At 37.4% G+C, this 13451-nt stretch overlaps 1 protein-coding gene and 1 long non-coding RNA gene across 3 annotated transcripts in view; one reads left to right on the top strand and one right to left on the bottom strand.

Moving 5' to 3' along the window:
* RORA (RAR related orphan receptor A) overlaps nucleotides 1-12170 on the top strand; it is a 708416-nt gene extending 696246 nt beyond the window's left edge. For both annotated transcript variants that reach the window (XM_059180676.1, XM_059180677.1), the window contains 5 exons: nucleotides 856-988; nucleotides 2052-2159; nucleotides 3894-4004; nucleotides 5166-5278; nucleotides 6897-12170. In XM_059180676.1, the coding sequence (XP_059036659.1) occupies nucleotides 856-988; nucleotides 2052-2159; nucleotides 3894-4004; nucleotides 5166-5278; nucleotides 6897-7061 (630 nt within the window). In that variant the 3' untranslated portion in view covers nucleotides 7062-12170. The remainder of the gene's footprint in view (nucleotides 1-855; nucleotides 989-2051; nucleotides 2160-3893; nucleotides 4005-5165; nucleotides 5279-6896) is intronic.
* LOC131835885 (uncharacterized) overlaps nucleotides 1-12354 on the bottom strand; it is a 31633-nt gene extending 19279 nt beyond the window's left edge. Inside the window, exon 1 of the long non-coding RNA XR_009355408.1 lies at nucleotides 12172-12354. This is a non-coding gene — a long non-coding RNA (uncharacterized LOC131835885). The remainder of the gene's footprint in view (nucleotides 1-12171) is intronic.
* Between the last annotated feature and the right edge of the window lie 1097 nt (nucleotides 12355-13451).

Raw genomic sequence — 13451 nt, 5'->3', positions numbered from 1 at the left:
TCTTCAGGCTAATCCTCCCCTTCATTTAACATATGAGGATATTAGCATCCCTTGGCGTATGGCAGGAGAGTGAAAATACCAGGACTAGATCATGATTCCTAGCTCCTAATTCAGTGTTTCCTTCACCCCATCATATTGTTGGAAATAGTATTAAGATCCACATCCCCTTGTAACTAAATGGAAGTGGGTATACAAAAGCAATTAAACAGGATAGGAATCATTTTGCCTTTGAAATAGCAGGTAACACCAGCAGTCAGCCAGTATTGTTAGAAAGGGAAGCGAGAAAGCAGTAAGAAACAGGGCATGTGAAATGGGATTCCGAGTCAGAGATGCTAGGATTTGAATCCCGGCTCCAACACCTTCTAGCTGTGAAACCTCTAAGAATTTATGACCACTTATGGAAAATGGGAAAATGAAATAAGACAAGGATGTCATACAGCATCTAGCTCAAAGCAGGTGCACGATAAATGTAATTGACTCCCCTTCTCTACCTTGCCCCCAGTAAAATGGTGTTCTATTCCCCAAGGTAAGATAATTGCTCACAAGAAGATCCTACTGTGCTACTCTCCGAGGCCCAAGGGTAAAGCAGTGGCATCTGCTGCTTTTCAGACTCACAGTTGCACCTGCTTATAACATCTTCCCCCGTCCCTTTACCGCCAAAATGGTAACAGAGGAATCAGAGGAGACGAGAAGGGACTCAGAAGCAATCATTATAACCCAAATGTTGATTTTTAATCCTCTAGCTTTTTTTTAATCCATTTCCAAAGAAGGCTTTGACAAAATAGGGGCAGTTAAAAACCCCTGTGTCCGGGATACGGGTGACCATGTGTGTTGCTGTGCTTTGCTCCTCTGCAGCAGCGAGAGGTGATGTGGCAGTTGTGTGCCATCAAAATCACAGAAGCTATACAGTATGTGGTGGAGTTTGCCAAACGCATTGACGGATTTATGGAACTGTGTCAAAATGATCAAATTGTGCTTCTCAAAGCAGGTATGTGCTTTGCAAGTGAATTTTGAGATCTCTTCCTAACCTGCTTTCACCCGCCTATTTAAGAAATGCTGGGTAAGGAAGGTGTCGGGAACAGTTTTTCCCCAATAATAATAGCTCAGGTTCCTTCTAGCAGCAACTGAGTCCTTTTTAATGGTTTTTGAGCTATCTGTGGAAAACATTTTGTTTCTCCTCTGAGTGAAACAATTAATTTGAAGGATACCCACTCCAGACCCTTGGGAGGTAACAGTAAGTTGTTAGGAATGTTCTCTGTGGAACTCAAAGGGACACCCCTGGTTTCTTGGTTTGTTTGTTTATGTTATTGTTTGTATGTTTATTAACCTCTAATCTATTATTTGTTTCAGGGGTACAGGTCTGTGAGTCACCAGTCTTACACAATTCACAGCACTCACCATAGCATTTACCCTCCCCAGTCCATCCCCCAGCCACCCCATCCCTCCCACCTCCCTCCCCTCCAGCAACCCTCAGTTTGTTTCCTGAGATTAAGAGTCTCTTATGGTTTGTCCCTCTGGTTTGTTTTAATAAATATGAATCAATACGTTTTCCTGGCAACTCTGAGACTCTACTGCAAGACAGAAGAATGCCAGAGGAGTAATTTGAAACCCCGCCTCTCTTCAGGAATATAGGGCATAGTTAGCTTGGCCATAGTTAGCTTCAGCATAAATCTTTAATTATGCTGGTAAACTGTGCCCCTTTAAATAGAGAGCTTAGGGGCACCTGGGTGGCTCATTCAGTTGGCATCTGCCTTCGGCTCAGGTCATGATCCTGGAGTCCTAGGATCGAGCCCTGTATTGGGCTCCCTGCTCAGCGGGGAGCCCTCTTCTCCCTCAGCTCCTCACCCTACTCGTGTTCTCTGTCTCACTCTCTTTCTCTCTCAATTGAATAAATAAAATCTTTAAAAAATAATAATAAATAGCTGATGTGACTGAGAGCCACTGGCCCTGTGGCTGCACTGAATCAGAAAGGGGTCTCTACATTAGGGCTTTCACAGTAGAGAAATATTTACCACGATAAGATAATCCACATAATTTCTGTCTTCACTTAGGTTCTCTAGAGGTGGTGTTTATCAGAATGTGCCGTGCCTTCGACTCTCAGAACAACACCGTGTACTTTGATGGGAAATATGCTAGCCCCGATGTCTTCAAATCCTTGGGTAAGGAAATCTGGGTGCTCTGTCTTTAAATCAGGGCCATAGGAAAGTGTGGGAGCCCTGCCAAAGAGCTTACTGAACAGAACGGAAACTGTTATTTGGAAACAAAAATTAAAGGATTTTATGCTTATGTTACTTTATAGTCACTGCAGAAAAGTCACACAGCTCAAACAATTTTTGTCTATAGTACATTAGAAAGTTTAGCGTTTTGTTTTATCTAGTCTGTAATCGAAGAAATTTATATTGTCTAACTTTCCAGTTCCCTTGCAGATTTTAAGATTTTCATTGGATGAATTATTCAGAGAAACTAGAGGATGTAATCTGATGCATAAAATCAAGCAAAGAGTACTTCTCAAATAACACCCATTAATAAGAATGAAATGTAGATATCAAAGAAATAAAGTATAGCTAAGTGAAACTGACATAGACTATAAAAATTATTTTAGATTTCTATAATTTAAATAAAGTGGGATATAATCACGAAGAAGAATGAAACAGTATCCAAGATAAAGTTGTTAAGTGATTTTAAAAACAATGAAATTAAAAAAAAAAGAAAAATAAATAAATAAAAACAATGAAATGACAGAAGGTCTGTATACTTTAGGAAAGCTCATTACCATTTAAATGGGTATATATAATATGCAAATCTAAAAGAGTAGATACCAAACTTAACCAATCCTTTTTTTTTTTTTTAATATTTTATTTACTTATTTGAGAGAGGGAGAGAGAGAAAGTGTGTATGAGCAGGGGGCAGGAGCAGCAGGAGAGGGAGAAAAAGATTCCCTGATGAGCAGGGAGCCCAGCTTTTGGGTCAGTCCCACACCCTGATGTTATGACCTGAGCTGGAAGCAAGACACTTAACCAACTGAGCCACCCAGGCGGCCCCAAGCTTAACCAATCTTTTGAGAATGGATTATTAATAAGACTTTCACATTCTACATTTTTACTTCTATAATAGCTGTAATGATTTTATGACCATACTGTGTCATTTGTTCTAATTTTTAAGGGTGGCTTAGATCAAATAGAGTAAAAGCAAAAAATCAGTGAATGTCATGTTTCAGTTGGATTGTAGCTGCTGGACTCTGTTTTTAAGATTGCGGGTCCTTAAAGGGGCTCCTGGGTGGCTCAGTGGGTTAAAGCCTCTGCTTTTGGCTCAGGTCATGATCTCAGCGTCCTGGGATGGAGCCCCACATCGGGCTCTCTGCTCAGCAGGGAGCCTGCTTCCTCCTCTCTCTCTGCCTGCCTCTCTGCCTACTTGTGATCTCTGTCTGTCAAATAAATAAATAAAATCTTAAAAAAAAACAAAGATTGCGGGTCCTAAACTCAGGCAGCCTGGTTTTGAATATCAGGCTGTTTCTTCCTACCTGTATAAACTTAAGTCATTTTTCTCTCCAGGTCTGTTTACTCACCTCTAAAATGGGATAATAATAATAATAATAATACCTCTCTCCCAGAGTTGTTGTGAGCAATATGGTTCCCAAAGGAACTTCTTAGAGTGGTACCTAATAACATGCTAACCTTGCAACAAAAGTTCATTCTCAATATTTTGAATGGTGAGGACAGTGGTGATAGTGATGATAGCTAAACAGATTTTTCTTTTAAGATTTTAAACTGTTGAACTGTAGAAATGTTATTACTATCTTCTTGGATCTTCAACTACTAGATCCCTTTTCACCTTATTCCATGTTTTTCTCCAAAATAGTAACCAAAATCTTAAACTGTCTTTGACCTTGGCAGGTTGTGAAGACTTTATTAGCTTTGTATTTGAATTTGGAAAGAGTTTATGTTCTATGCACCTGACTGAAGATGAAATTGCGTTATTTTCTGCATTTGTACTAATGTCAGCAGGTAAGATAACCAAAGAACAATGCAATGCTTTAAAAAGTGTTCAGGTAAAGATTTCTTAGAAAAAAAAAAAAAAAAAAAAGGGACGCCTGGGTGGCTCAGTTGGTTAGGCAGCTGCCTTCGGCTCAGGTCATGATCCCGGTGTCCTGGGATCGAGTCCCACATCGGGCTCCTAGCTCAGCGGGGAGCCTGCTTCTCCCTCTGCCTCTGCCTGCCATTCTGTCTGCCTGTGCTCGCTCTCCCCCCCCCCCCGCCCCGATAAATAAATAAAATCTTGAAAAAAAAAAAAACAAAAAAACATAAGTTGTAATGGCTCTAGAACATTTAGGTGCCTACCAAGAGAGGTTGCCACCCTTATTAAATCTAATTTTAAGTTTTATCAAACAGCAAAACGCCCCTCCCTCCACACACACACATTACCTGTTTAAGACCTCATGCCATTCTGACAAAATCTTAAGAAATGAGAAATGAGTAAAACCCAGTCCACAGTTAACCTCCTGAGATCACGAGAAATGCTCTGGTAGAGTAGGGTTGCCCTTCTTAACACGTATCTCCAAGACAACAGGGTTTTTAAGACATCCTACTTTTTTTTAAGATTTATCTGGATGTCATCCACAAGTTTATCCAAATGTAATTTATGTTTTCAACCAGTACTGCCTCCTGGGTATATTCTGTTTTGCCAATTTACTGTCATCTATTTGGAATTCTTACACATAAAGGCTGAATTAACAACCGTTAAATCGTTTGGAGTGCTCTTGACCATCTTAGTTGCCTTGGATTCTAAGGCAATTTTCATATTTGCCAGAAGGGCTGGCAGGATTGCTATGAGTATTTCATCCAGAAATGTAATTATTAGAAAGATTTAAGCACCCGTGGTAGTTTCATTTGCCCTTACGTATGGCCGTAGATTTAAATATCTATCCTTTTGGAAGGAGAGGACTTTCCCCTCCTTAAAGTGTCAGTAAAAATGGAAAGATTTACCACTCTATTATAGATCAGTTCTCCACTGCTTTAGGAGCAAATTTTGAACATGGAGTAAAACTGGGCTATTGTTCTCTAATTCTCCACTGTGGCATAATAACCTGTGTCTAAGAGTCCAGAGGAATTGGGGTGTCCCAATACCACATAAGAGAAACACTAAGAAGTATCATTTTTCATGTTTAGATCGCTCGTGGCTGCAGGAAAAGGTAAAAATTGAAAAACTGCAACAGAAAATTCAGCTAGCTCTTCAACACGTCCTGCAGAAGAATCACCGAGAAGATGGAATACTAACAAAGGTAAGAGGGAAAGGTAATGCGGTTGGCATAGCCTGAAGTATATCCCTTGCCACAGGTCCTGCTGCCAGCCTCCCTTACAAGTCATCTTACCAGCCCCCAGAAGTACCCATAAGCAAGAGGCTACTGAAAAGAAAGAGATATCTCCATTTCAAGAAACTTGGTCGGGTCAAAATTCAGCTTAAGTTCTACTTACAATCATTGGTTGTGAAGTGTCCTGCAATAATAGGGCAATGGTAGAAAAAGTTTTTTTAAGCATTAATACATTCTGGAAATCCTCCTATTCCATCTAAGTTGTGCATAAAGCTGAGTTAATGTTCTACATTGATATAAATTAGAGAAAGAATCTTTGAATTTAGAAGGAGGAAGTTATAAAGGACTAAAACAAGCAGGATAATCACATATTCTAATATTAGTTCTATTTCCATTCCATTCATTAGTAATCAACAGAAAGTGACTTTTGTATTTTCTTCGTCTGTTTCCCATTACTACCCTGTATTCAAAGCATAAGGCTTCATTTTTGCTAATTATTACTTTTTGCAATAAAAATATAATTAGGATGTCAATTTAAAATATGCTAATATTCTTCAGTGCTTGCGCTAGTAGTATGTATTCGGTCTTCGAAAATCAGCCGTATTTTTTCTAAAACTATTTTAGTTGTTCAAGAAGATTGATTTGAAGGGTTTGGGTTTCTTCTCCTGCTTTTTCTTTTCTTCTGATAGCTAAGTTAGGTCAGAGAGAGGAAGTTGAGGGTTAGTTGCTATTTTGTTTTTATTTTGCACCCGTTCAATGAGAGATGGAGGCAGGAATGGAAAATAGAAGAACCCTCCAGACCCTTACCTTCTTCTCCATCTTGCCCCAGTGCAAGGATACAATTAAGTTCTTTCATTATAGAAAGCACCTAACACATGGACAAGATCTGTCACATATGTTTCTTAGGATTATTCTGGTTGAAATAATACATCGTTTGTACAGTGTTTTGGACTTTAAAAAGCATTGTTTCAAGTTTTATTGTCTTCAACTGCTAAACGGTTGATGCTGAGACTTCCCTCCAGGCCTTCTGACTATTCTTTCTTCTGAGCCTTTTACTCAGACCCAGAATTGGTTTGTCTAAGCAAAGGTCTTTCCAGAAAGAAACTTGTCGTCATTGGAGTTGGCTAGTACAGGTTCTGCATAAAATATGTAGGGGACGCCATCATCTCCATTTGCAGTGACCTCATCTGCCCATGATTGCCTCCTTGTTCTCTTCTCTGTCACCAGACATCTTCTTTGTCCACAGCGGTGGAGGACAGGGTTGGGGATGGGAGAGCAGAAAGTATGTTTGGAGTAGGAGAAGGAGGTGAGAGGCTTGGGTTCTTATCTCAACTCTGCCACTTTTGCTTATAAACATCTTTTCAGGTTATTGTATTATTTGTCTTCAAAATTGTATTTAATGTATACCTGGTATTCTATGACATGCCTAAAATTTGTCTTTACCAATCTTCCTTCTTGGAAGATCATAGAAGCCGCTTCGAGTGTGTTTCACCTTTGTAAACAGCATTGTAAAGATCATCCAGATTCCCCGATTTTTGATGCTCATGTCTGTTCTTTCCTCACAACGTGTCCTTTCTTCCACTTACAGTTAATATGCAAGGTGTCTACATTAAGAGCCTTATGTGGACGACATACAGAAAAGCTAATGGCATTTAAAGCAATATACCCAGACATTGTACGACTTCATTTTCCTCCATTATACAAGGAGTTGTTCACTTCAGAATTTGAGCCAGCAATGCAAATTGATGGGTAAATGTATCACCTAAGCACTTCTAGAATGTCTGAAGTATAGACCATGAAAAACAACAACAAAAAAAATTAACCAAGACACTTTATATGGCCCTGCACAGACCTGGAGCGCCAACACACTGCACATCTTTTGGTGATCGGGGTCAGGCAAAGGAGGGGAAACAATGAAAACAAATAAAAGTTGAACTTGTTTTTCTCATGCATATGATTTCCATTATGCCTACAGATATGGACCCTTTTTCTGTCTCAACTTCTTGATCATTGACCTCTGTTTACAACTGAAGGAGGGTACTAAAGTCGGAGGATTTCCTTTTCTTGTAGCTCACTGCCCACAGACTTTCTGCAGAGTCACCAATCTGTCGGTAACAACAGAGAGTCCGGCAATAATCGGTGCCCGGTGTGCATAGCGGAGGTGGCGGCATGACTTTGCACAACCTGCTCTTTGTTTCATGAAGGAAGTTTTTATTTTTTTCACCGATTATTGCCAGTCAGCAGGATGGCATGAAAAGGGTCCATAGCACTAGCAACAATAGCATTATAATATATTACAGGGTAAATGGGCATGAAGACTATATATAGCTAAAAGAGATATTGTTTATATATTGTTTTAATTAATATAAAATGTAGTTACTGGTGTAGCTTTTCCTGTTGAATTGATAAGGCACTTTCATTTTGCACCTTTTTCTTTAAATGAAATGCTAGCGTGTTCACTGTCGTGTCGCATGTGCACCAGAAACACAAGTTTAACTGAGAAGGCTTGGAAGGTACGTCAGGAGGTATTTATGCTGCTGTTTACAAATTACTTTGAAAAGACTGGCTGGTCATATCTAGAAATCATGATGTGGATTATTGGTTTGTTTTTGTTTTGTTTTGTTTTGTTTTTTTTACACTTCATTTGGTATTAGAAACAGAATTCTCCCTAAATTATACTTTGCTTTTGGGTAAGCTCAAGGATAGATGTGTTTATGCTTCATACAAAGTTGAATGGTCTATTGGTGCTATGGACTTATACCATCATGCACGTTATTTTTAAAAAGCTTTTTTAAGTGCCACCTCATGGGGGTAGGGGAGGGAGGGGAGGCTCATTTCATACAATTCAGTAGATATATGGACTCAGTCTCAACTTGGAATTCTTATGCTTTGAGGATAAATCAGTAACCCAAATATTTATTGGAATTCAGCTTTTATTATAAGAAGGACCCAAAGATTATATCTGGAGCAAACACACACTCCCCATGTGAGGACATGAAACATTTACTTTGTGAATGCCTGTGTTCTTGGTCTAAACTAGGAACCCTAAGAGTGTATCTCAGAGTGACCTAGCTCTAGACTAGCTGCCTCTAGACGCTATAATTCTAGAATATAGTTCTCCATATTTCACAGACAATGGACAGAAGGGCGAGGGGGTTATGCAACACTGAACTGGTTTCTCTTATTTAAATATTAAATATTTTAAGCATTCAAAGTGAAGTTGATGCTAGCTGCAAACATTTACTCTTGTATTTATCTTCAATAGAAAACTGTGGACTGTAATTTATTTTATTAAATATTTAGAAGAATGTTTGGCTTTTGTGTTCAGGTGAGAAATATTGAATGTTTTTGTTTAATTTCATTTTTTTTATTTTAATAACTCCCAGTGGGGGAAGGGAAAATGAACAGTGCAAGTGTGCATATTTTAAAAATAAGTGCCCTTTGGAAATGTCAGCATTTAGAAGATGATTTTAGTCAGTCGGGTGGGATTCAAACTTCTGGTCTGACACGAAGGACCATGGTTATATGGAAAAGGGAATATCCCATAGCATAATGGTGGGAGTTTCCAGGCAGCCCTTTATAGCCGAAAAAATGTCTCTACCCCCAGGCTCTTCTTGAATCTTCCCTAGGAACTGTGGCTCCTAATGTCAGGTGGAGCACAGCAGGGGCATCCCAGAGCCATTTACTCTGGGTTTAACCCCAACTGATTTTCTGACTTGTTTCTTGAGGGATTTGGAAAAGAGGAAGGAATTATTCACAGAGAAGTGTGTATGAAGCCTAAATAACATCTTAATTTTTTTTTCAAAAATATAGTAAGGGTTTAACCATAAGTAGAAGACGAGAGTAATATCTACTTAAATTTCTTACAAGTATATTAAACTTTATGTGAGTGTTTATATAGAGAGGTAAACTAAACATATAGTATTTATATTTGGGCAAGAAGGGTGAAATCAAAATTTTAATTTAAATAAGCATAGTTCCTTTAAAGATCAATAGTATTTATACTCTGAAAAGAGTACCAAGCTTAGTTCAGTTATTTATTTGTCCATTTATTTTTCCTGTTGTTTCTCCTGTGGGGGGGCGGATAATGTGTTGGGTCTTTTTTGGAGAGGGGGTGTTTTTTGTTTTTTGTCATTCTGAGTCACTAAATTTGGGGATGGTTTTATTAAAGTGTATTAACTTCTTTTTAACCAAAGCTTTCTGAATATGACCAGCCTCAGGTGCTAGCGCATTAAAGAGCAACTAAACCTAATTCCAGTGTCCATTTGTGAAGTGATAAGAGCTAACTGAACTTCTCTAAGGGTGAGAGAGAGCATAATGTTGAGCTTAAAAGAAATTCCTTTTCCCAGAAAGGACTTTGCATGTACCAAATGCAAAAAAAAAAAAGAGGCTTAATCTCAGTCACACCATGGTGACATTGCTTTTAGAATAAACCAACGTACATTGACGTGATGCTGCTACCAGGTCTTTCTGAAAGAAAAGCAAGGTGAGGAAGAGCAAAATACATTGGCAGCGTAGGGACAGAGCAGGAGAGGCATGCTCAGTGAACAGAGGGAACAACTATGATTTGGATCAAAGTTGGGATCTGAAGTTAAACAATAAATTCAGTTTTTAAAAAATGGAAGTATAGAAAAGGATGTGAAAAACTCTGCATTTTTATTTTCTTCTTACAGAAACACCTGTGTGAGGACACAAACTACTTGTTGATACAGAACAGTGATTGTTAAGAGTTCTTATAATTAAAGTTTCCTAAACTTAAATATCCAGTAGTCTTTTAAAGATTGGAATCACATCATTGTTATCCCAGCTCCTATGATGCCTTTAATACAGTTTTTCCATAGAGGGTACATAAGGCTTTTTGTACAAAGCCTGAATACCTTTGGTTACAATGGTGTCAGACGGTTGCATTATATTCTGAAGAACCTGGCCTTGGTCACAATGAAAACAAAAGTGCAGATGAAAGTGCTTTTTTGGACAGTTTGCAAATTGTGTTAAAGCTATGGATTTTTTTTTTAAGTGTTCAGCATCCTAATTTGCGTTAAAGCTATGGATTTTTTAAAAAGTCTTCAGCATCCTAATTCACCCTTCCTAACTTAAGGAAAATATAACTTAAGACACTGCTTCTAAGTTTGGTTGTTCTTTATAGTGTGGATACCCAGATCTCTGTGTAGGGGTGTGGGCTGAGGGCCAGGTGAGAAGGGAGAGAGAGAGAGAGAGAGAGAGAGAGAGAGTGTGTGTGTGTGTGTGGTTTTCGTGTGTATGATGTGTGTGTGTCGGACCGCTTCTAGGCTACTAAGTGTCAATGGAAAAGAAAATGTATTCAAAATACTTAAATCAAAACTAGAAGATGGGGAAAAAAAAGATTTATTCTATACAAAGCCTTGTCTGGACCACTTTAGAGAGACTTCTATTTTTTTAACCCTTATATAAATATTTGATGGCACTTGAAATATTCCTGCAATAAAATGTGATTTGTGTAAAGAAAAAAAAAAGATTTTGTAATGTGAAACAAAGAAAGAAAGTAATGTAATTTTCTAAAAAAAAAAATACAAACAAACAAACTTTGTATTATTTTCTTGATGGAATTTGTCTGTCTTTGGGAAACTTTTTATTTCATTGAATGTGCCATAGTAGAAATATGTGTTTTTAGTTTTAGACTAAGGAATAGCTGTTTGTGTTCCGACATTCCAAAATGCAAAACAACCTAGTAGAATCTTTATTGAAAAGGTTTAAGTAGGATGTAAGCTTCTCTCATTGTTGCTTTTTTGCACATGTTCTTCATTCCTCTCTAGTGCAATATGTACATAGAGCACTTGCGGGTGTACCTTGATCCCTCAGGGAAAAAATACATATTTGTACAGTTTTGGTTTTTTGGTTTTTGTTTTTGGTTTTTTTGGTTTCTTTCTTTTTTTTTTTTTTTTTTTTTTTTTTTTTTTGGCCTTTTGTTTTTGGCTAAGGAATGTCGATTGAATCACTTGTTATTGTTGAGGGGCAGCCAGATAATAATCCTAAAGCCACTGTTTTCAAACATTTATTGTTTAAATCATGTGTCCTTCCAGTGCTATTATTTTAAGATAATAATAATAAAAAGTTATTTTCTGACAGTTCTTTGTGCTGATTGGTGAAAAAAAAAGGGTAAATAAGCACCTTATGATTGACTTACTGTGAATGACAATCCATCTTGATATCAACAATAGAAGCCCTATCACTTTGGAGTTGGGGTTAAGAGTCAGAAACGATGTGCTCAGGGATCTTCTAAAACTCTTCAAACAGGGTGGCCAGTACTACTGGGACAAATTGTGTTTTTTATTATTAATAATAGTGATAATAATACTATCCCTCAAGGCACAAGTGAACTGTGTAGAACTGCGTGTGTGTGTGTATGTAAACTCTTCACTCTCGTCTCATTTTGTTGAGTTCAAAACGTATGTGTTCTTCAGTCTTGTGTGGTTTAAAACGTTGAATAACTTCCAAAGCAGTATAAAGTTATGCTAGTATGTTCACAAGATAAATTAATAGGCAGTATACCAATAGAGAACATCACTTCAAGTGCAGTCCTACATACTCCATTTACCTTCCTCAAAATTCATAGCATTACATATTAGAAACTTCCCAATTCTACATGTATGCAAAAAATTGTTTAAGCCAGTTATGAGAGACCTGCCTATCAGTGCAGTGAAAGAGATAAAACTTTGAACACATTTTTTTCAAATGCCAGCAAATAACTTATTTTCATTGCACTCTCCTCTAGAAGTAAACCAAAACATCCCTTTATGTAACATAGTTCTTTTACTTCTTCACTTCGAGTTTTCATCTCTTGAATCAATACAAGAGCTAACGTTTAAAGACAAAAAAAAAACCACCCATGTAACAGTGCCATGAGCCAACTCTTAGGGTTACTTTGGACATTTTTGCAATATAGCTTCGTTCTCATGTTTCCATGTATTTTCATGAGGTCAGTGAACCTCAGTATAATTGTTGGCTTTGATTCTTCCATACCTGGAATACACATTGAGAAGAAGCTTTTACTATTTTCTTAGTACCATAGCAGAATATAATTTGAGGAAACTTTCCATGTCATTTAAATGAAAAAGAAACTTTGACCTTGTTTTTTATAATAAAGACTATGGAAAATGGCAGAAATTTCTCTTTCTCTCTCCACTTCTATACATGTATACATATATATACATATATATGCATATATATACATACACACACAGGTTATTGACATTTTCACATATTGTAACATGTGATTGCCATGTCTTACTTATAAAGATGGCTACAACAGAACCCTACTAACAGAAATACAATTGCAACAGAAAAATCTTGGTCTATTGCTAATAATCTATGATGCAAATCTTCATTCTACCCCTAAATACTAGTATTACTAAAGAGGTTCCACCAGATTTGATTAAAGAGGCCTTCCTCCTATTTATTCTTAAGATGTGAGAAGGCTGATAACAATGTCTTTACAAAGCAAATGGTTTCACTTCTGGGTCAGTTGCTTATTTGTTGTAAGTAAGATCAGCTTTGTCAGGCTCTCAGAATAATTTTTTTAAAGTAATCCAAAAGCCTGGCTTATATATCAAGGAAATATCATAGACGGATCTCCATGTTTAACCAGACCCTCAGATCTTAGAGCAATAAATACATTCATTCAGTCATTTACTTATTTATAAATGAATGACAGAATATTCCATCCAAATAAACACAATGTTTTTTCAACACTGCAATATAACATGGGGTCTTGCGTTAAGAAAATGCATATGACTATTTTAAACAGATGCCTATAGAATCCGTGTTTGCTGTTTACATTTAGTGTGTCTGCCACATTTTCTTTTGCTTTTTTTCCTTCTAAGAACTGAAGAAAGACAGCTTGCTATTAGCTTTGACACACTGCACATACCATTATGTTGTTCTCTAAGAGCAACTAAATTCTCTCCAGTGTTCTGTGTGTTTCCTTTCTTACTCATTATTACTTTAATATGGATGAAAACTATTTCTGGGAACTTGGTTATTATTGAACAGATTGCATATGTAAATGCAGATAATTCTTGAGCAATATAGTGAATATGATTTCACACACAAAAAAAATCTGTATGTACTGTACACATCTTCCTGAATCCAAAATTCTCTTATCCAC

Source organism: Mustela lutreola, chromosome 7 (genome assembly GCF_030435805.1).
Source record: "Mustela lutreola isolate mMusLut2 chromosome 7, mMusLut2.pri, whole genome shotgun sequence".
NCBI classification, from domain to species: domain Eukaryota; kingdom Metazoa; phylum Chordata; class Mammalia; order Carnivora; family Mustelidae; genus Mustela; species Mustela lutreola.
This window is presented reverse-complemented; position numbering and strand designations above follow the sequence as displayed.